Consider the following 24,625-nt stretch of genomic DNA (forward strand, 5'->3'; position numbering starts at 1 on the left):
CTTGCCTGCCTACAGGTATATTGTAAAATCACCTTCTGGTCAAAGATACTAGGGGTTTGCAGGCTCAGTGTAGTTCCAGGAGGACCTGCAAGTTCTTAGTACAGCTGGAAATTGGTATCCAGGTCACCCCTTCCATTCTGTGCTGTAGTGCTGTGCTCGGGCACGGCAGGTACAAAGGACTGTTCCCAAATTCCTCCATCTGTGTATAGTAATCTTAAGTGCTGTTATCTGGATGGATAGTGTCAGACAGCTATTTTCTAGGCACCAGCTTTGAAGGGACAGAAAGAGTGTTCATCAAAAATTAGGCAGAGGGAAGAGTTCAGTTTCTTGGAGTGAGGCTTGTCCTTTTTTGCTCACAGGTCTGTGCTAACCACCAGTTACCTGGATGTGTGCACAGATGTAAGTTGTTATAGGTCTTGCAACACTGCACTACGCAGACACAATTGGAGGAGAATAGCAGGGCTAAATCCAATCAAAGGTTTCAGCGCCATGAAGTTATGAACTGCGACAAGCACACTTTGGGTGTATGTGCCCTCTGCTAATCTTTGTTTTGAAAACCCTTTGACAGGTGACCAGTACTGCTGGGCTCCTCTCACATCAGTCTTGTGCTTAGAAATCTCAGCAGAGCTGAGAACCTGGGCTGAATCTTCTGCTCAGGCTGGCTAGGCCGCAAGGTTGGAAGTGCTGGTTTGCAACTTGAAAGCTGAGGAAGGAAACAGGCTTTCCACTTTGGTAATTGCTGTTGGATGGACAGTGTTTTTTGCTATTGATATCCACAATGATACTGCCATGAGCTTGTTGGGACGTGAGATCCGTACTTGAGGTGCTTCATCCCATGGTAGAGGCTGCTGTGCCTCTGCTTGCTTTTAAGTGCCTAACTTATGATCCTCTAAATACTCTAAATAATTTCCATGGTGTATACGTTATTGATAAGAATACAGCATGAGAACTTAAAGATCTGTCAGGAATCATTTCTTCATATTGCACAGAGTTCATTCCAGCTATGGTTACATCATAATAAAAGGTGTTGCACAAAGAATGAATCTAGCCCATTGCACCCATTTCGTCTGTCACTAAAACACTTTCTCCTGCTGTTGTCTTGGGCTAAGACTGGCTTTTGGAACTGCCATGCACCCCTGATAGTTCACACTAAAATGTTCACTGGCAATGGAGGACTGGCTTCAGCTGTGTCCAGCAAGGTAATTAACATACCTAGCTGTGGCTAATAACAGGCCCTTGCACCATGCTCTGTTGGGGTGAATTAAAAGCAAGCACAATTAGTGCAATGAAGGAAAAAATGCATTTGATTTAGGTAGCCAGCAAAACTTCAACAAACCGATTGAGCTTCATTATTTAACAGCTGCGTGACACATGTCTTGTAAATAATTTCACACATGCAGAACATTATCATAGAAACTGCAGATTTCATGCTAAATTTTCCAGTCTTTGGCTCTTGGTGCGTTCTAACCTCTTCCATTTGTGTAAGAATTATGTGTGACATTTCTCAGCTATTTTAAGAAGTGCTGCAGCATACCAATCATACAAAATAGCAGTCATAGTCCATGAAACAAGTAGCAACTGCAGCCAGTAACTCAAGCATTTGGTTAACATTACTGCTGTAGATTTACTGTACGTTCTCTACCTACATATCAAGAGATATAACCTTTTTAACATCTTAGGGAAATGAGATGAGGCTGGATGACTTCCCACAGTAATTCATGGTGTCAGGCCAGGATAATAATGGTTGGCAAGATCCCCTGACAGGGTAAATGAGGGTTTTTATTACCAGTGGGTACACCTCAGGGCTTTTATCCAGTAATCCCTCTGGCTTGTGCATTTAGCACAACTCACAGCAAGGTGCAGAAAACAACAAAAAAGAATGCTTCTGATAAATCATTTTGTTAAGTAGCCTTTAAAAGCTGGTGTTTTACTGCTGAAGGAATAGTGCTACTCCTCTACAGAATTATTATGATTAGTCTCTTTGCTGCTGGAAGCAGTGTTGGAGCTGTATGTCAAAACACAGCAGCCTCTTCTGCTTTGTATTTTAGACCTCTTCTCCTTCCTTGGTTCTCTCCTCATTTCTTAACTCTGCTTGTGCTGAATGTGGAGCACTTGGACATAGTTTGATTTTTAGTGAGAGCAGAGGGCATCAGCCTGGGAAACAGCAGAATTTCTTGATGAAAGTGGAGTGACTCCAGCAGAGTGAGTTTCCCCCAGCAGTTTGTGTTGATCTAAATCTTCATTACTTTTTGTTTGGGCTTTACTATTTTATTATTTTTTTTCTCTCTTTGTCTCTAAGGTGTATATTCTCTGTCTTTCAAATTGAGTTCCTGGGCTATGGATCCTGGCCTGGGCCTGACTAACAGTGCCAGTTAAACAAATACAGCTTCCTGAATACAACAGGAGGTCTGGGCTGAGTCTGATCATTGCAGGGTAACCATGCTGGCTGTTAATAGGTTTTTCCTTCCTTCTGCTCTTTGGCTTTCCCCTGGTTGTGTAGTTTTCTCCTCAGCTGGCCTGGGCTTAGACACCCGCTGGCAGCAGCAGGGTGGCGGGAAGGTAACAAGCTTCCTTCAAATAACATTCTCCGTGCTCATGAGGGATATTAACCAAGGGCTGGCTTCCAACAAGTGCTGTGTCAGACACAGGAAAGCTGCTTTTTACCTCTAACTTCCTCTCCTGCATGGGGATTTGGGGATGGAGCTGTAAACCACATCTCTTATTTCTTATTCATTTGAATCACTTGAAGCAATAGCTGTTTTTTTACCCCCTTTTGCTGTATGACTTTTTTTTTTTTTTTTTTTTTTTTTCCCTTCACTTACCTTGCTGGCAATCTATCACTGAAATGCCTCCCCTTTTCTTCTTTTAATGATTCAGTGTGCTACCTCTTGCAGTCCTACCCCTGAATACAGCTTTGAAGTTTGAAGGGAGCTGTCTCCCGCAAGGATTATATGCTCTCCAGTAGAGGAAGTAGGCAGGAAAAATCACACCCGTACCTTAAAAATGGAGCCACATAAAATAGGATTATCAAAAAATGGGCAGTTTGGGAACCTGATAGTACTTTTCTATTTAATTTACATAATGTTCTAGTTGCAAATGAGTCCTCTGTTTCTGGGAAGGGCAGAGGAGAGGAAGTTAACGTGAAATGTCTAGGTTTAAGAGTACAGTTTGTCGTGATTAGCAAATCAAGCCAGTTTAATGAGATCTAATTTTTAACCCTGTCAAACAGGTTTTGTCTGAGGATGAAAAACTATGTATAGCACTCTGAGGACATGCATTTTGAGAATGTTTCTTTTAAAAGAAAGGAAAGTTAACCTAGCCCTGTGACATAGCTTGATGTTCACAAAACTGCCCTGTAGTTTTAGGTAAACGTGAGATTTCTGTAATCCTTCTCTATCTGATATCAGTAGTTCACAGTGATAAGGTAACCCATAATGCACCAACAGTCACTGGTGCCGAAGCAGAAGGCAAGGTGGTAATACAGATATAATTAAGTGTGTGGGTGGGGGAGTTGAACTTGGAACATGAATTATGATGGTTCTCCATGACACAAAGAAAAAGTTGGTTTAATAGTGCTTACCTGTGTACCCAAGTGGACAGATGCAGCCATATTGTCCTATCTGGTTGAGACACGTTGCCCCATTCAAGCATGGATCTGACACACATTCATTCACTTCCAGGTCACAGTGCTTGCCTTGGTAGCCTGGGACGCAGTAGCAGGAGTATTCATCAACCCCATCCTTGCACACCGCTCCATTGTGGCATGGTTCAGAAATGCATTCATCGAAATCCATTTCACAGAGTGTACCTGTGTAGCCTGCGCTACAAAGGCAGGTGGGCCCAGCCAGGCCATTTTGGCAGGTGCCTCCATGCTCGCAAGGGTTTGTGTCACACACACTGACAGCTATTTCACAGGTAGGTCCATTATACCCAGCAGGGCACTCACAAGTAAAGCTGAGGTTTCCAGCAGAGCTTAAACAGGTAGCGTTTTGAAGACAAGGGTTTGAAGAGCAAGGATCAGAGGTTTTATTGCAGAGTTCCTCCATACTGTCCACTGATGCATCTGCACAAAGGCAAGTATCGTCTTTATGACCAGCAATGCATGTAGAGTTCTTTTGGCAAGAGTTTGACAGGCATCTGGAATCATTCCTCATGCAAAGTGACTCTAGAAAGGAAACACAAAAAATCCTGAGGACTTCCCAGCACTGGGAGTAACCAAGAATGAAAGTGCAACTCATAACACAACTGTGCTTCAAAACCAACAGCTCCAGTTGTTGGCTGTTGAGAAGAAAACAGGGCTGGTAACTGTGTGACAGGTATTAGTAGACTAATAAATGTAAAATGAAAACAATTATGAAAATATGAGTAGGTTGTAATTTCCTGTTCTTGCCTCTTCCAACAACCATGGCCTGGAGTGTCAGGATTGGTTAACACTCTATTAAGAGTACAGTTGCAACAACATTGGTGGTTGTCAACAGATATCCAAAAATATGGAATGCATTTAGATATATTTAAGACAAATTTTTGGGTTTTTTACTAGAGAAAGGTGTTGAACCACATTTTTCAGTTCAATACCACTTTGTATTCTTTTGTGGAGGAAATTTTTTGTATTACATTTCAACAAAGCTAAATGACTGAGATGCAATTATAGTTCAAGTAAGTGGTTCAAACCATCATGCGCTTTGATTTTGACTTCTTGATTATAAAAAGTAATTTGACAGCTGTATGGTATTTCCACCACACAGAATCTCCCAAACACCTGAGATTCAAAATAGCCCTCTGAGAGCCTTCCAGCCTCTGAGGCTGGGAGGACATGGTGAACATGGTGTAAACGTGTTCTTTACCCTCCAGGAACTGAGCTCCTGGCAGTAATTAAAGGCCACTTGGAGTTGCCTTGCTGCTGTAAAGACTGGCTGACAATAACAGTAGCTACTTCTGATTTTCTAGTCAAGGAGGAGCGAGCTGTTACCAGCATTGATCATAACCCACAACTGAGAAATAGTGATAGAGTAAAAGCAGTGAAGGATGTTCTTTCTAGTAAAAGAAAACAGGAGTTTTGCCATGAAACTGTAACATTTTTAAAATCATGATTGTCTCTATAAAAAAATAAATGGCCATATTCAGATAAGCATAGCAAACAAATGTAGGTATATACCTGCTTCCTTAAATTCAGTGTTAGGCATACTAAGCAACAGCAACAACGTGCCAGATACTGAGTGCATGAGGTAGGTGTGTTGACCTGGGCTGAATCCTCTGCAATTACAGCTTCACAGTCAACAATATCAAGAGAGCGAGACTGAAGCTTGTGTACTTTTATGTCTGCTATAATCAGGTCTCCCACATGCAGCACAGACCTGGGTGGAGAGTGCAATGGGGTTCTACTGATCACTAAATTAATCTCATAATATCATGTTGCTTCTGTCATGACTTGCCATTGTTTTGTTATTGATCAGTGGAAACAGTGCTAATCATCAGCACACATTCTGCAGCATTTGGGAATTTTGTTATTCACACATAAACTGAGTCAAGGATGTAGAGATGGTAAGACCCAAAAGGATGATTGTAAATGGGATGTTTGCTCTAGACCTCTACCTTGGTCTAAAAAGGTCAAGCTTTTGAATGCTGAGAGGCTAGTAGAAGAAATCCTGGAGTTGACTCCAAACTCTGCTAGTGAAATGAAACCATGGCAGATCAAACCTTATCATGATTAATGGAGAGAAGAAAGGCAAGTATTTACTGACATAAACCACCTAGAAGACAGGAACCATATAAATACTGACCTAAAAAAGCCAAATTCACATATAGTATTTTAATTCCTACTGATCAAATTGGAAAATGTGATATGGAGTTCAATAAGAAGAGTTCTATCCAGTACATTTTTTTCCTTTGCAACTGATTTTCACCATGTTATAAGAAATCCTCTACTGTATAGTGAACATCTGAATATCATCAGACTTCTAATGTGATTACGATGCGACCTTCCTCAAAATATGAGGGTAAAACTGTAAACAAGTATTTTGCATATTACTAGAAAGAAAAAAATATTTGTATCACTGGAGGGGAAAAAAAGCAGTCATATCTTGGCCAAGAATTTATGAAATAAAGCTGCATGTTTATGTGATTCAGAAGGTAAAGACTAGTGGGCTAGAAAATGAAAGTTGCATTAAACGATCTAGATGAGAATCCTGTAAACATCCTCTTTTCTTCTTTCAGTTTATACTTTTATTCTGGAGTCTTGTTTGGAAATACAAAGGGTATGTGTCTTCTACAGCAGTTACTTGAAAATGAATGGCAGAACAGTGTATGTTTGTGCAAACAGGGTGTTGTGGATGAGCTGAACTTCTCGAAGGAAATCAGACCCATCTACCATCAGTCTCTGATTTCTTCCTGGTTCTTGGAATGGAGATTCAGGAGGGTGGACACAATAGATAAGGGGATGGGGCACTGAAAGCAAAGCAACATGTAGAGATGCTTATCAATAACTGGGACTAGAATAATGCTGATGAAGTCCTGGGACAGGTCCCTGGCTGGCTGGGAAAGTGAGAGACTAGGGCTGGTTACCGGAGTATAACAACCAACCACCAGTGATTGTCAGAGAATACAAACTGACTGATGAGGGTGTATTTTCATAATGGGTATTTTAATGCTTAATATAATTTAATCTGCTTTTTTCCCCAGGAAAGGGAAGTGGAGGAAGAAAGCCTCAGAAGGCTTTACTAGCTTAGGAAATATAGTTTATGTAGATATGACACTATGATAATAAATAGGGAGATTGGAAAAGTTTATGTGTGTTTCACTGTTGTGCCTTCTGACTTGAGGTGTACACGGGAGCAGCAGTGCCTCTGGGAATAAAAAAACACCAATCTGAATAAACTTGATGTTCATAAATAGGGACATTTACTGAGTCAAATATCTAATTAATACTTATTTGAACAAGCAGAGTAGAGATCTATGTGGTACCATCAATAGTAACACTGGCATCATGACTTGAAAGAAACTAACAGTGGTCTTAAGGTTTACATGGAAATAGTTTTTTTATTGTTTCTTTTGGGGTGTTGCATGTATAAGTAAAACTGAGAAATGTTTTTCTTTGAACTGTTTCTAGCTGTTGTCATGCTCATATACACCAGAGATGCAAAGGAGAAGTGTCTAGAAAAGGTATAGTCTTTTCTTGGTAAAGATTATCTTTATTTAATGCTGGCTAAGATAGACCTGATTAAGAAAGTAAGTTAGACATTGATTAGCAGGAGGAGAACTGGAGATTTAGCTCCTGTTCTTTGAAAGAAAACATGACAAAAATAGTGCTTCTGATGTAGCCTGCCTTTAAAATGGCCATCCCCAAACCTATTAGCATTGTTTTGCACTGGGAGCAGATATTTCATGCTAATATGGTATCAATTATACTTCCCACAGCTCACAGCTCTCACTGAATGCAAAATTCAAGACATTGGCCGTGGTGTATGACTTGCTCTGCAGTCAACAGTATCACAGACCTTTCTCCTTCTCAGCAGGCCCTCATTTATGTTCTGATGTCCTAGTTTACATAATTTTGTGTATTACCCATGTATTTAGTTTCTTTTCTTTAGTATGGATAATAAAAAGGTTACTGCAATCTATTAATTACAGTTAAAATGAGCAAAACTGCATTCCTTAGGAACTTTTCCATCCCACATTTTTCTTGGGATTGCACACCTTGAACGAGCTTTCCTTTCAATCTGTCTACCTACTTAAAGTTAATTAAAAGTGCATATTTGAAGCAACATTGCAAATTTGAAGACATTAACTATGATTAAATTATAACATTATCTAACTATTGTACTGTCTAAACTACAAGAGGTGAGGTCAATCATTCAAGTGCTTCTTAAGTAGGACCACTGTGACAGGAGAAGCAATTTAGTTAATTATTACTGCTTTTCCAGATATAATTTGCATGCAACAATTCAATTTGTTGAAATGACTGTGTGTGAGAGAAACAAGTATTTGCCAGTCTGCAGTTTTGATAGCAACATACTAGCTTTGAGCACTGGTTAAAAAGCTTCATAGCTCTCCGAGGCACTAATACTGGATGGAAAATGAGAAGAGAGGAAAGGAAACCCTAAAAGCACAGTCTGTAGTGAAGGCAACAAATTTGTCTCCAAGGTGACACCACAATGGGAAAAACATGAAACAGGAAAACTTTCCTGGATTTTTTAAACTAGTATCTTAATTTCAACTCCTCTGGTTTTTATAAAACAAATTTCTTATGCAGAAATTGCCAACAGACAATTCAATAAATCCAATACTACCTCGAGGATGCTTTTGTCCGATTTGTACTACAAGTTTACAGTGAAGCAATAAAGTTTTTTGAGTTTTATCTTCATTCTAATGTGCTGTGCCATGTTTTTTATTATTTATATAGTTCTTGAGGAACACAAGAGTTCCGAAGGTCTTAGCAGATATGTAATCACTGCTGAGTTTTAGCTTACTTGTGATTTAAAGGCTAGGAGCAAGAGTTTTTGTTAGAGGTACTATACAGCAGTTTTGCCCCAGCAGCAAAACTGAATCTCAAAAAGGTGGTCATCAAAGGGTATGCAACTACTGTACTGTAGTTATTAAATGGTATGCAGTTCACCAGGACATTCCCATGATTTTTTGAGAAAAATCATGTTCTTAAATGATGTGAGTGCTTCAGAAAATCCTTGGATCCCAGGCAGCTAGTTAGAGCACCATTTTCCACCTATTTGAGACAAGTTATTTACACTACCTCCCTCCCTGCTCCATGGAAACTCAGTTTCCCTGCTGTTCTGGAGTGATGTGGAAGGACAGATTTGGGAACCTATTGAGCTGTTGAGAGCTACGTGAAAATGAGAGAGGATGTGGAAGCTGAACTCCCCCGTGCTCTGCGATGTGATGTGACAGAGTATGATGGGGTCTGATCCAAAGGCTGGCTCAGTTTGAGCTGATGGCTAAGGAATATTCTCTACTACATTTGCAGAAAGAGCTCTAAGGGACGGAAATGTTTCAGTGTTTTGGAGAGCTTGGTTTTTGGTAAGGCTACAGAGGGATAAACTAAAAAGGCCTCATGTTCTAGTTCAGATATGCAGAGGAGTCGTCTTCATTCTTAAGCAATTAAGATCACTTCAGCTGCTACCTGTTCTGACAGTCTTAAAACTTGTATGTAACATTAGAAAAATGGAAACAAAATGCTGATCACTTTGGATTTACACTGACTGACACTTGAGGTAATTATCAGTCTCTTTATAAACATTGATACATTAATCTAATTACGAGAGGAATTAGTGCCAAGCATTTTACCCCATGGTTAAATCCTATTGATGCAGATGAGGTGTTTGGCAGTAAAATTCTTTGCGGTAAAGCTTGCCATCTACTGGCAAATTATCAGTACTACCAGAAACACGCATTTTACAAGAACTGGTACAAACAATTAAATATAAGAAATGCCAAGAAAAAGATAGTAATTTTTTTTCCTCTTGGATAAGTTTATTTAAATTCATTAAAGTGATCTTGTTAGCATATGAATAATTGAGCTTATATAGCTAATCAGCAGTAAAAATGCATGATTTTGACTGGTAAAGTCTTCTTAGTGATCAGAAACCACTGTAGTGAAACAAAACAATTTTTAGGATGTTGGAAATGCATGACAATGAGCATAGGAGGGAAAAATTAAATTAGCGAGAAAGTTAAGATAAACAGGGCAAGGGTTTTGAAAGGGCCAAAGAAATTTGGCATTGAGCTTCTGACTCCTGACAAGGAAACTAGTGTTCCTCAGTAAAGCAGGTAATTTTGAAGAGCTCATTCTGTATATTTTTCCTGACAATTTGGAGGGTTTTTTTCCTAGATCCCGTTTGAATTGGAGACCTAGAGAGTTTATGTGTGCTTTTCAAAATATTCTGCTGTCTTAAGTTGATAAAATCAAAAGGAAAGTGAATTGATGATCCCAAATTCTGAGAATCTGATTGGCAAGCCCAATGAAAAAAAAGTAGCAAACTGTATTGTGTTGTTTCTGTCAGAAATGTCTTTCAGCAAAGACTTGTTCTTTCAGGACACGACTCTTCCTACACGTTGGTGAAATATCATGATCAGCAGCAGAATTTAAAAACAAATTTCAATCACTGCTAATCACATTGTTATGAACCGGAGTTCACTTGACTGTGGTCATGCCTGCACTTTGCTAATCACCTTATCGTGCCTGGAGGCTGCTTGCAATTTGCAATGCTGTTCTTCAAATGTGCCTAGTTCCCCTGAAGGAGGACTCAGCTTCACAGAAGCTCTCAACACTAACAGCTTTAGAGTCTTACATATGCTGCAGAGGCTTTCTGACTTTCTTAACAGAGCCAGTCTATTTTCTAGAAAAAAACTCAAAAACCTATGAGAAGATGGAGAACTTCTTGATACCCATATAGTCATCAATGTTGATGATTTTACTGTGCTTTGAGGAGGAGTTCTTTTTTTCTTTACTTTTTTTTTTTTTAACAAAGAGTTATTACTTCACATGTTTGAATTAAAACTAGGAAGCTACACCAGCTAATGCCAATAAAGCAGTTCACAGCAAAATCTGACTTTTTATTAACTCATACATTTTGGAAAGAAATGGATAGCAAAAAACCAATATGCTGGTCTATGAGTGGAGAAATGAAACTTTAAAAATACTCCTAAGTAAAAAGTGATTGAATTACAATAGCAAAAAAATGTGGGGTTTTTTTTAAAACAAAACAAAACAAAACCCAGATCATGTGTGTTGGTTCTGTTATTTTAGTTGTTTTTAATTTGCTAAAATAGCTCATATAATTGACAACTTGGTTGTGGTCAGTCACTAGAAAGATAAAATTTCATTGGGATGAAGCAACCATTGCTTCTCTTAGAGCTGTTCCTTCAATCTGTCTTGTCTTGAATCAAAACCAACATACAGCATTTGTTCACAACTGAAGGCTTACCTGATGATCAAATAAGCTCACTAAAGAAGTCATGGGATAACATGACGGTAGCAAGCGTTTAGATAGCCCAGTGTCTGAAGTTAAAAATGAGAACCTTCAATGCTTGCGTTCATTTCTCGTTTAAAACTTGCCCCTGGGATTTTAAAACAAGTGTGTGAATCTGTGTCACTGAAATATCAAGCTCTGTGACTTTAGTGAGATTTTTTGCAATAATTAGCATTTAACTGGAAATATTAAAATATTGCCCAAGGCATTTAGTGCTTCACTGAAGAGTGCTTGGCTTTGGTATAACTAAGCATATCTCCGTTTATCTGCACTGCACCATGACATAGAAAATAAAGTTCATCACTATGACAATAACTTCTTTGCAAAGACAGCCCTAGAAAGTTATGGGTGTGCTTATATATTCAATCTTGATGTATCTTGAAGAACTAGGGAAGGGATGAGCACAGCTGCATAATCAACAGTGACAGAGACTGGGATCAGATACTGTCATCAGGGACTGAAAGGCAGAGATGCCATTCATGGATCAGCATTTGGCAGATGGGGGAAAAAAGGACATGAAACCATGTCGTTCTGGATAAAACAGAGCCAGGTAAGGGGCTATCTTAGCTCTCAGAATAGCTTTTCCATCGAGATTCTCTGTGAATAGATCATTGGTTTTTCCACACAGTTCTGATTTCCAGAATAAAGTCTCAAACTTCTTCAACATTGTACTAATGCTGTTTTACCCCTTCCCTTCCCATCTCCCAATACACTTGTATACCATCTTAACTATTTAATGTAATGAGAGGCTTGTAGTTACTGTGGTGCCATTTCTCCTTTGCAAGCTTCACCTGGTAGGAAAGTGCCCGCCCCGGGGCCTGACCTGCTCTGTCCAGAGCTGGAAGTATTAGTCTGCTCAGTGAAAAAGCATACCTTGGAAAGGTATGAACAAACTTTTGCCAAACAAGCAAGCACTTGTTGTGTCTACAAATGTTGTGGTCATAAAGGGTTAATCCTGAATCGTTAACTTCAGTTGTGTGTCCAAAACATCCTAGCATGTTGTTATAGAAACCACTTTCAGGCTTTAAATCTTGAATCATGATTATTACCATAGTAACCACCACCACACACAGGCAGAAAAGAAAAAAAAGTGGTTACACAAATATTCCACTTCTATCAAAAAAGCCAGTTTTGTTTTCAAGTACATTTGCATCAGCAAAACCAAGAAAAGTAAATTAACAACTTATTTTCTCAAGCAGAAGTGTTGTATGTTAGCATAAGAGTAACAACTGAATAGCTTTGACATTTTAAAATGTTGTTTAGGAAACACTTTAATACTATCTGTGATTCAAATTACAGAACTGGTTATTAAATAAATGTCTCCATTTCGCTCTTCTCCAAACATTTCTTCAAGCTCACGCTAATTTGCTGCTGCTCCCCAAGAATGAAGGCTGTTACTGTTGGCTGTCGTTTTCCTTTGCTGTCTTTTTAACTGTGTGCCATCCCAGACTTCCTTACCATATGAGCACTTCAACAGCAGCACTCCTTACAGCTGCGCCAACTGATTATACTAAACACAGCAACAGTTTGACAGGCTTTCCTACAAAGCAGCCACACAACGACTGTTTTATCATGCCGCAGTGAGGTGTGCTAGTTCAAAGGCACTCGCCTGGTGTGGCACACACACGGCTGCTTTCCAGTTAGTGCAAGAGTGCTGGAGAAAAGGGGGAGTGGGTGCAGCTCATTAGCTTGTGAGTTGTGCTGTCAGCAGTGAAGGAATAAAACAAACATCTCAAAAATGAGGTAAATACTTCTAAAAGCAAATATTTTTGGGCTCTCACTTTATTTTGCATCATATCCTAGTGTCTGTGCTGGTAACAGGAGGAGAATCAGGCCCAGGAGCTCAACAGGTCCCATACAGATTGAATTTGGGGGGTTTTTGGTTCAAGTGGACATCAAGTCATGGTACTACTAGCAATGCAAACAGACTGGTTTCTAATGTGAATAAAAGAGTTTATCTTCTTTACCTTTATATTTAGCTTCTTTACCTTTACATTTAGCACTACAGTTTACATGTGGTTTACCTTGATAGTGCATAGTGATCATTGTGCTTTTACTATGCACAGATATTTTTGTTTGTATAATATGCAGGACAGTGGCTGATCAGGACCAGAAGATAGCTGATATCCATTACATTAAATTATGCAGACACTGATGTAGAAACTGAACTGATTTCTGTTCTGCAATACCCGCTACTATATACACTCTATCTGTATATAACCTCCCTCTTTAATAGTTTCACGATATGTCTCCACATTCTTACCTCCTAAGTCCACAGAATAGTAAAGACAAGACTGTAATGAGGTGTTCCTTCTTCCTTTAGAAATTTGTTTTTAGTTGAATTCACACAGCAGAATTTATTCTTAATACTACAAACAGGATTCCTCCACACAGGGACGTGGGAGATAAACAGGCAGGTGAGCAACAACTATGATACATGGTGGTGGGAACCTGGGGGCCAGCTTCAAGTCTGCCTTTCTATCAGCTCTTCAGAGGCAAAGGACATGGAAAATTTATTGTGCTCAAAATCTGAAACAATTTTATTTAGGTAATAAACTTGATTTCTTATAAGAAAGGTTTTGTGATTCTGCAGGTTAAATGTCTTTGTCCCAAGGATTCAAGCAATACCTTTCCTGCCTGCACTGCTCTTAGGGCTTCGTTAAAGCTGGGGACATCTTCAGCATATAACTCAGGATACAGAGCCACGTGTGTAAATATCTCTCCTGTGAGATGAAAGGTTTTGCAGAAATAAAGAGAGAAATAAGGAAAGAAAACCTAGGTGGTTTAGTTAGGGGTGTGAATTATGTCTTATACTTTAAAATGTTATCCTGTATTGCTTGCCCTTAGTGAGGTTTCTCAGCACGTCTAGATGAACTTGTTTGGATGGGTAGATTTCTAATACTTTTGTGAAAGGTATTGCTCCTGCCTTGCTCTAAAGTGGTACAAACATGCCAGCATCAAGCCTTTTAAAATTAATGGAAGCATAACCTGGTGTTTCCAAACCAGATATCAGAACTCACTGAGGGGTGAAAGTGGTGCTGGGAAATGGAAAAATTAAAGCAATGCTTGCAGTTGGAAAGACACCACCTGTATTCACAGCTATGCTAGGGAGGAAGGCTAAAACATACACCTTGGAAGCAGACACATGGCATAATAACAAGGGAAATAGTGCCAGAGCCGAAAAGAGTTGCAGAAAGACCAAAGCATGGTCTCACTTCTTCTCTGCATCAATTGGGGGATTTTCAGGAACACAGAGGGAGTAACACAGCATAAAACTGTCAGTTTGTGAATTTGGGTGATATCCAGTTGCTCCTGGTTCTGTTTGAATTCCAAACAGTGGAAAATAGGGAGCAAAGGAGCTGTTGCCTGTTGAAGAGGCCAGATCTCACCTTGAGAGACACAAGGTCTCACAGCTTCTCTGGAGTCTGAAAAGAGTTTATGGCACTTAGCCTTTGTGTAAGGCAGGCTCATGGCTCCCACTGAGTTTGGCCTCAGCAAGAAGCTGGGAACTTGGCTGAGCTGGGAGATGCTGCCCCTCACGCAGACCAGCCACCGCTGACTTGCAGTGCTGAGATTTCATTTAGGTCAGAACATGCAAGCAGCAGTGCTGCCACTGTGCTCAACTACTAACAAGGGAAAGGAAAAGCAGTCAGAAACGTTGCCAGTTGCTGCTGAATCTTTGATCTACTGAGCTTGGAGTAGAGGGGCTAAAAACTGAGTACAAAATTGACTTCAAGTCCAAATTCTGTGTCCATGTGTTGTTTGCTTCTGAAAGCTGTTAGAAGGCATCTTCTTCAGTCTCCTTTACCTGTGGTCTGTCCTCCACTTCATTACGTTTTTCCTTTTCCTAATAGGAAAACCGCATACAGCAGTAATGCTGATGTACAGTAGCACATGAAGGTGCTGTGATTTTAAAACATAGCTTCAAATGTCTGTAACGTTGACCCCAACTTAAAGCCCTAATTGTTAGAAATGTATCATACCAACCTGTAACATGGAACAAGAATTTCTCTTCTGGTGAATGTTATTTTAACCTCCATTTTGCAAGTCAAAGACTTTAGAAAATGAGATTTTCCCCTCTATAAGTCATGCTTAAATTTTGTATATGCTCATTGATCAAATGTACATTAGTAGAGAATAATAGGGAAAATGTTATTGTCAGGCCTATCACACAAGCATATGTTCACAGTTAGGTTTTGATGACTCCCAATTCAACATAGTCTCCATGAGCACTTGTTTTTATGGGATTCGGATAACCAGAAGATCCCATCAAGGCACATCTTATCAGATGCACTATATCCCTTCTGCACAGACAAATCTCAAGCAACAAAATGCACGTTCAGAAAAGTATGGGTTTTGACATACTAGAACAGGGGCAAAAACCATGACAAGACACATAACGGTTTTTATAGATCTATTCCTTTTCCCAGTTGGCTTACTATGATCTGCGTTGAAGTCTGTAAGGAAATTAATGCTTTAAAGTTTCTAAGTGCGAAGCTATGTACTGATGTGTGCAGGTGTTGAGATTGCCTCCAGTAGGTTCTCACTAACACAGCTGAGAACTAAATGTTGCTGAAGCCAACAAAATGCAGCAGAACAGCAAGATCAGCTCCAACTTTAGACTAGCATCACACCGATACCCACAGCCAACGCAGTGCATGCTGTCCCTCCAGGCTTGCTGAATGCATAGTCTTTTTCTCGCACAATTTCAGTTTCATGCTATGTAACAGTACTCTCATATCAAAATCATAATGCTGCTTCTCCCACCTCCCCAGACTTTAAAAAAGTAATCAGACCTGTGGCAGATTAGCATTAAGTTGCTGGAAATACAGTGCACTGTGATTTAAATGCTGCAGGAATCAGAAGAAAGCTTCAGTGCAGCTACGATGCACAGTGAGTATAGAGAGAGCAAGGTCGTTCTTTTCCAGCATGAACTTTGCAGAGGAGTTCACATTCCAGCCCTTTCTGTTATTTACTAAATTCTTTTCAATAGAAATTACCTACAGTCAGCTCTGCATGAGCTAATTACCAATTGGGATCTAGAGACTGCTCAGGAAAAGTCCCAGCTCCTGTATTTTGGGACAGGCTAGACTCTAACGGGGGAACTGGTGCAACCAGAGTTTCCGTCTGCTCTCCTGCTGAGCTCCTGTGCTGAGAGTGGCTACCAATGGGCTAAGGTCGTAACATTGAGATTGGTGAAGAACAATGATGTGACCATGATCTGCACAAGTTGCCCTCACTGACCTCATACAGACAAAAATCAGTCACAGGACCAATAGAAGATGCTGTAATGTGAACTTTTGCAGAAGGCTAGTCTTTTGAACTCTAGTTTCATTTAACAGTGAAGCTCCACCATGATCATGGCTCTGACACAACACCTGTGGTAGCTTTCCTGACCTGCAAACAGCCTGTATTGTAGCATCCTAAAAAATCTACTGACTTGTAACAGAGGATGAATTAATTTATTTCATGGTTTTACAACATTTTATTTACAGTGTAAGTTCAGAAGCAGATCCTAATAAGACTCTAAGCTACATGACATGAAATTACTAGTCTTAGTCCACAGACCACCATGATTTCCTCTCCCTTGATTTCAAGAACTGTTTGCTGATTAATGGCAAAACTCTATGTCCACCTGCAACACACTATACAACCTGCAGAGGTGTTCTGCCAGCTCCACCTTTCCCTGAGAGCCGCTACCCTCTCCTTGTCCATACTGCAATCTTAGAGAGGACTGGCCAAGCTCTCACTTGATGGTGCCCCAGAACTCGATTGCACCTGACAGTAATGCGGTGTAATTAAACAAAATAATGAAAGTTAAATAAAAGGCAAGAGAATAGCAGCTGCAGATCACATTGTCTTCTCTGTCATATGAGAACTTGGACTGAACTGAGTTTGCGGGACAACAGAAACTATTTCTATGAGAGGTATTCACAAATTTTTGGAGGTTGCTAGGAAAATCAGAATTTTTACTCTACTGGTATCTACAAAGCAAGTCCTCAGTTTGACATTTACTGTTCTGTTCAGATAAGGAGCTGGCTCTATCACATGGTTGTTTACACAGCTCATTTGGCTGCCTTTCACTTTGCAGCAGAACACAATGACTAGTCTGGGTAGTGGTGATCACAGCAAAGTGCACTGAGCCTGTGACACTGCCAGGCACGCAGGGCTGGTAGACCTCCTGCTCTCATCAGACCTGGCATATTTTTATGTCATAGCATTTGTCTGGCTGAGTCACTTGATGACTTTCTCAGAGGCTTCAAGGCTGTATGTGTCACACTAGTCCAGATGCTCTACTGAGGTGACAATTTCCTTCCTTGTCTCCTACATAACAATAACAGAAAAAACCCTTTGAGCTATCATTTATTCACAAACACCTTTTTATGCCTGATTTTTGGAAACTTTAGCAAATGGCTAACGCTGACTGCCATCACCTGCTCTGCCTGCCTTGCTCAGGTCCAGTAGGACTGATCTCTTCAAGGTATGGCCACCGCCTTGACTGCTCTGCTGACATCCCCAGCTCCCAGCTTCCCTTCCCTTGCAGAGCAGCCTGCACTTGCTACTCCCTGGACATGCCTTTCAGGTTGAACTGGTTTTCTTAGTTTAAAATAAGAAGATCTCAAGCTACAAACCTACATGTGCCAGACATGGAGGAGGAGGACAAAGTTTGAGGTTTTTTTTAAATGTTACACTGAAGTGTTAGTGCTTTCAAAGCACTTTCCGTTCTCAAAGCACTGTGCAAACACCCTATAGTTCAGGCGAATTACACCAACTGTACTACCATGAGCCATGCAGAGTCAGAGATATCACAGGGAATCTCTTGGTCTCGCAGCACTGATCCCAGTTTCCTATGCGTGTGTATCCTTTGAGGAGGAGAGACTACCCAAAGGAAGAGTAAGAGTAGGTACTGAAAACCCACTCTATAATTAGGGATGTCGTTCTCTGAAACCTTTGTAAGATGCTTCATTGTAGAAGTAAAGTAAACCAGAATATCCACCAGCATCAGGGTATGTCCAGGAGCCTTCCTTGGGGACCATGCTAAGTAATAAGCCCCTCATATTAGAGGAATATCACTAAAAGTCAAATTGTTTCTATAAGCCTAATGTGGTGGTGTGTTTTATAATAAAAACACCTGCCATGAGGGCACTAAATATCTGCTATAAATCAAGAGGTATCCAGCAAGCCTTCATCAAAATTAGATCAGTAAGATTTTTGCCAGTAAAATGATACAAAATTTAAAACCATGAATAAATAAACACTATGCAGTAGCAATCAGTATAGTGGTGTCATTTCTTGGAGGTTTTTTAAGTTGTTTTATTTCCCGGTTAGGAGATCTGACTCCTTGTCTCTCCTTCCTTTCCTGCCTCAGATTTTTTCCATGCATTCTTCTTTTCTTCCTCTGAGGCCTGGTCCAAAGCAGACTTGGATTTACAGAGCAGCAATGGGAAGTTACAGTAACTTTGTGTGGCTGGTGAGCCTGCAGTAATTGTAGCCCCAGGACACAAGGTCACTCGTGGCACCAGCTCGAAGGGGTAAGACAGTTGCCTCCAGAGCTGTGTTGAAGTTCTCACACTCCACAGAATGATCCAGAGGACAATAAAAAAATCAGCTCTTAAGACACAGGGTGAGCTTGGGATGTTGGTGGTGTAGTGGCTGGGGAGTGGAAGATAAGATTAGCAAGCTGGGGGAAGCAACTAAAGCCTCCACAGCTTGACATCGAGAAGCTTTCTCTGAAGAAGCTTTGGTGCCATATGATGATGAAAAAACAGAACGAATACACTATTTTGGGGTTAGGGACCTTCCTTACAATGATACCAGTCCAGACTTACCAGTACAGAGTACATTATAGGGCAACATCTTGACCCTGCTTTGTATTAAATTATGTTATATATATATAAATGAGATCTGTGCAATAGTAAAGGTCTGGCCAGGAAAAAATTAAGATTTGACAGCAATAATGAATATGTGATAAATACCTAGTCACTAGCTCGCTGGGAGCATTTTTGCAGAGAGCTCTATGACAGGGCTTGTTTTATGATCCCGAAGGGCATCATACAACATACTGTGCTGAGAGGCTGCAGAACAGATTGGGAAGTAATTCTCAGTACTTAATACCTGGGGATTCTCAAAAGCAATTTTCTCTTAGGATCACATTTCCTTTGATCGTTGGGATTATTAATTATAGATAGCCTTGAACAGAACAAGGCACTGTTACTGTACTCCTCAAACAGTGTCTCATTTAAAGGAACAAAATATCTTACTTAATTAGAGGTTCAGCTGCAGTGTCTTTTCAAGACACTTTGGTATTGATTTGACTGTGGTAGCCTACTGTAACAAATATTATTCCATTAATAATCAAGGGAGCTTATAGGCATAACAGTGTAGGAAGGAAGTGCCAAAATGTTTGTCATTCAATTTGCCAGGACAGTTGGAGTATCACCATCCGATATAGCATTTAGACTATGGATTATGTCTATAGTTCAAAAGTGGTTGCACTTACATGGATCCCTCTCCTTTGTGTCATTTGTCTTAATTGGATCCAGCCCATGCTTTATCAAGTGATATCAGGCAGATGCATTTAAAGCTTAATTTTCTCTTTGGATAAATGGAAGCATATTGTTTATGCTAATAATTCTTCAGGCTAATTTTGTTCTGGTTTTGTCTTACCTGTGCTTTAGTCATCATGATTGAACATATGAAATTAGCCACAAAATTAACCAGATGAGCATCAGTTTGTTTATGTACATGCTCAGTTTACTCTTAGCACCATGTGTTATTAAGTATGTTGATTCATTCTTTTCATCAACAAATTACATTCATTGACTGGGAGAGGTTTATTGCTGTAAGTTCTGATGTCCCAAGAAGCTTTTACTAACATTCTCTTCACCGTGCAATCCTAAATATATGTGCTAGAGATATGTGCAGGAAGTACTGCATTTTCCATGTATTACATTCATGGATTACATCTGAGAAGGCAAAAAAATTCAGTTCCCCAGCAAGCTGGGTCAGATTCCTGTTGGGGTGGATACACAGAGCCAGGTGCAGGTCTATCAGCAGATTACAAATTAGCACCTCCAGCCCCTTGCCTCTCCCTGGGGAGCTAATGGGGGTGGAGGGCAGATGAGCTAAGGCTTCTTATAGCTCTGGAGTCCAAATCTGTGCCACATTATTTGGGTATCTGTTTCTAGGCTACTCCTGCAGTTTGGGAGACATTGGTGAAGAGCTGATGTTCTGTGAGGAGAGGCTCAGTGCCCAGCCACCAGTCCTGCTGTTCCTGGGGTCTCTGAGAAAGGCCTGGGGCTCTGTAGCAAAGGGAACAAGCTTCAGACTGCCTTTGCTCCCTAATTCACTTAAGGAGAAAAAAGCAAGCTGCAGTAACAGAGCAGGAGAGGGACAACTATGTTCCTTCTGAAGAACTAGGGCTTGTCTGATCTACAGGGAATGCTACATGTCATCTACAGAGCAACATAGTCTGCCCTGCTCATGAGCTCCATTCTGCTTTGTAATGGATGCACTTTCATTATGCTTTTCAGGTAAGGTGTGGATTGTATGCATGCATGGAAATGTAATATAAAGTAGTTTTTAAAAGTAATTTTTGTATTACCTAGGTATTCTTGTAAGCACCAAGAATTTGGATTAGTATCAAAACTGTATATATGCAGGGATATCTTTTCTGAAAAAAAAACCCCACAAAACCACAGAAAACCCAAACCCCCCATATGGTTCCTGATGATTAAAGTTCCTGCTTAAATCAGTAGTAATTTCATCAAATTGTTAAATCTCAAAGCTTATCTTGTCAAGTATATGCACGGTCTTTAACCACTTCAGTGTGTCCCTTCTATCCCAAAACAGTTAAGAAGTTGCTTGGAAGTTTAATTCAACAAGAGGAACACTTAACAGTTGCTAAAATTACCCCACTCATGCTGGGGGTTTTGCCTGTTACCACAGTACTTGGCATTTGTTAGATTGATTGCTAGGGAGTGATGCTTTCTTTCTAGGCTACTCTTCTAAGCTGTGAACCAAGAAAATTAAATTCTATTTTATTATTAGCAAAGGGAAGTAATGCTCCAGCTAACCTGTTGCAATATTCTTCCTCCTCTGCCACCTTTCTTTTCTGGATGCCCCCAAAAGGAATCTGTTTGAATGGAATGCTTAGGAGAAAGTGCAGCTGGAGAGTTCCTGGAGTCAGCATTTCACAGTAATCCAGCATGCCCCACTCCCCAGGAGGTGGGCTGAAGTAGCTCTTGTAAAAGACCTGAATTCATGGCAGTAAGAGGCATTGTCATTTAGGAACATCTGAATTTCAGGTACAGAATCCATAGCTGCCAGCTGACTTTTTTGAGATTACTTTTGCCAGCCTTTGCTTTATAAAGTTTTTATAAAGTAGTTTTTATTAAAAACTCACTAGTAATATGGTTTTGAAAAAGTGAGATCTTGTTTTCACTAGTCTGTAATTCTTCACAGTTCCTTAACAATTTTCATAACACTTTCTTTTTTTGTCTCTGCATTGTCATGGCTTTTGCTTCAGTGATTGAGTTTTCATAAGTCAGAACAATGTCAAGACAATGTGAAGACAGTGTCAAGGCAAATATAGAAGGTGACAGTGTGAAGGAGGGAAAGAAAAAAGAGCTGTCACTATTCAGCGTGCTCCATAGAGAAAATTTTTCAGTGATAAAACTACTGTCACCATGCACTGAGAAAGAAAGAGAATAAAGTGGAGATATTTAAGTTACTGCACTATGAACACGTCTGAATGACGACTTGGAGTTAAAGGAGGACTTAAAGCAATTTGCAAGGGTTCATTTTCTCCCTAACTCTTGTCTCATGTTATCTTCTAGACCATGTTCTAGTCCCTAATACCCTATCAATAGGGCACCATTCTGATTTAAGCTTCTGACATATTAATTTGTAACAAACACAATTTGGAGAAAGTTAAAGAACAGGGATTCAAAAAAGAGGGGTTTTTTTCCTCTTTCTAAACAGTATAACTCAGCATGGAAAGATATTCCATTGCCCACCTACAGGAAGGTGTAGGGTTTTCTGGCTTGACACGATTCCAAGATACTTTCTTGGGTGTCGTGAGCCATGACCCCTGCTTGTGGCACACTGTGATTGTGGTAGCAGTCTAGAGCATGATCTAATTGCACTCAGAGTTCAACACTGCAAGATGCATACTTAATTCATCCCCACAGTGTGTTTTTTCTGAAACATCCTTGGAAAGGAGGCACATTCTCATAAGGGACAGATGTACAGATCATATGTGGCTAAGTTTTGGCATCAAAGCCCTGTATGGCAGTACTTCTGCTCTATTGGAGGCTGATGCAGAGTGAGGTGCTACTCACCTTTAGAGCAGTTTTCAGGATTTAAAATTAAGTAATGGTCTTGCAGGGAGTCTGTGAAGTTGCTCTTTGTGCATCTGTGCTGTGCTTTCCTCCTCAACCTTGGAGATGGGGAGAACGAAAGCTTTTCTTTCTACTTCTGTCCTGCTTCTGAACATCACGATAATCAGATGTAAGAGGGTTTAGATGGACATTTGTCAATATCATTGAAATATTACAAAAATAAAACCCCCACTGTTAGTGACTTCTAAATGATTTTTTTCTTAAATCTCTTCAGTGGGATTTATAATGAACTCCTAAATACTTTCCAGGGAATAATGTACCATAGAATCCTCAAAATACTTCAGGTGTAGTATTTTCAGATATAAGAATCAGGTGTTAACTGTTTGAAATTGAAAAGGCTAAGTATTTTCTATGGATTGCATTTACATATGTATTTCATTTTAATGAAGTAGGTTGGCTAGCTAACAGATTTTTCATACTTGTTGCCTTTGAAATAACTGAAAATAACCATAGAAATGCTTGCTACTCTATCATTATCCTATTCCTATATTAGGTCTATTTGCAATTCATGGCAGCATTAAATCTAAAAGCATCAAACCAATGTGACTTCTTTTTTAGATGAACTGTAAATGTTATCCATAGTTGCAGCAGCAATGCTCCAAGTAAGCTGTTTAAACTGATTTTAGTCTAAGTTATATATTGCTGAAGGTTGACTTTTCCCCCTTGACCAGTTAAGTTTTGTTAACCTGAAAATAGCCTGCCATTTTGAATTGAGCAGCAGCTGGAGAAGAGTGTGTTTCTTGCCTGGGGCTCAGATGCCTCCTCCCATTAGCGTTCACACCTCAGCCATCATGTGCCTCTACTAATCACTGAATCTCACCAATCCTCACAAAGGAAAGTCTATAGGATGACAAATTGGTGTCTACAAAGAGTGTATTGATCCCTTCATAAAAGGCAGCTAAGAGTTATCAAATAAAAGAAGTTATACACAAAGAAAATCCTTACTGTTAGCAATGGAAATCACAGATGCCAGGACTGCCTGCATTTGTTGTAAGAATGAATAACCACTTAATCATTTTATCTGCTTAAAAAAAAAAAAGGAATACTTGCCATATTATGGATCTCTTGGGCTCAACAAAAATCTGGAAAAGTGTGTGTCTCCTCCCCCCCTATATATATATTTATATATGTGTATAACATATGAAGTGAGAAACATAAGATCTAAACTTAGTGGTTTGAAGCGAGGTATTCACCTTGCCCTTCTCCAGCTCAGCATTCTCACTTGTAAAATTGAGATGCTGCCTACTTGCAGGCTACAAGGGCCAATCTGCTTATGTTTTGTAAAACATGCAATACACCTCACGAGGAAAAAGCTGAAAGTATTCTTATGGAAAAAAAAAATTCTCTGCACATTTGCAAGGAAAAGAAGGAATTTAAAAGAAGCCTGTTCCTCAACGCTTGCATAACTCTTTTGGCTTTGGGCACAATCTCACTTTTAACAATAATTTTGGTCAGTAAAAGTTTTTGAGAATCTAAACTGATGTCTAAAACTCAATATACAAGTGCAAGTACTAGGAGAACAAATGAGTCTTACAAGCTGCAATGCTGGACTGACCTTGAACATGAAAGTAAAGCCGTTACTACTAGCACAGAAAAATCTTAAGATTCTAAGACTCCACTTGAGAAGCAGAACTAATTAGAGAAGATTAACAGAAACGAGGCATGTAATAGCTAGAATGGGGCATGACTGAAGTATGAAAGGCTGAATCACTGGACTTCTCATTGAGGTCAGGATCTTAAAAACACTAGAATTTTTTTAAAGACAAGTGACAAGTTTTGCAGATGTTCCTGTGGCAGCTGAACATTCATTATAACATTCAAGTTCTGTTCTGCACATAGGAGTTTTCTCTGTGTTAAGACTGTTTTCAGCCTTGATGTCAGGATACATTTCTGAGCATGGGGTCTTATTTGGGACCATGTTCACATTCCTACTACTCTGTAGGGGGTCCTGAAGAGGCAGTCACCAAGTCTGCACTAGAGTGCTAATACAGTGGAGATATTAGATTTTTTTTTTGTGAAGATGGTAATTCTTTTCTGTTCTTTTTTTTTTCAGATGGAGTCTGAAATATACTTTGCAGTTTTTTCCCTCATACTTTCCACTTTTCCTCCCACAAACTCTAATGATCTTTTGATTACTGAATGGTAATATATGTTCCAGAATTGTCTGGACAGCACTTCCCTGAAATGACTGCTTTACCAGCACTGCAGTAATGGGCTCAGCTAAACTGAAAATGGTTTATGGGG

At 39.8% G+C, this 24,625-nt stretch overlaps 1 protein-coding gene across 4 annotated transcripts in view; it reads right to left on the bottom strand.

Moving 5' to 3' along the window:
- Positions 1-24,625, bottom strand: part of CRB1 (crumbs cell polarity complex component 1) — a 107,280-nt gene that overhangs the window by 72,458 nt on the left and 10,197 nt on the right. For all 4 annotated transcript variants that reach the window (XR_012624168.1, XM_074832746.1, XM_074832744.1 and 1 more), the window contains exon 2: positions 3,581-4,165. Coding sequence is in view for 3 of the 4 variants with exons in the window: in XM_074832746.1 (XP_074688847.1) it covers positions 3,581-4,165 (585 nt within the window). In the remaining variant the exon portion in view is untranslated. The remainder of the gene's footprint in view (positions 1-3,580; positions 4,166-24,625) is intronic.

This window comes from Strix aluco, chromosome 8, assembly GCF_031877795.1.
Source record: "Strix aluco isolate bStrAlu1 chromosome 8, bStrAlu1.hap1, whole genome shotgun sequence".
Classification (NCBI taxonomy): domain Eukaryota; kingdom Metazoa; phylum Chordata; class Aves; order Strigiformes; family Strigidae; genus Strix; species Strix aluco.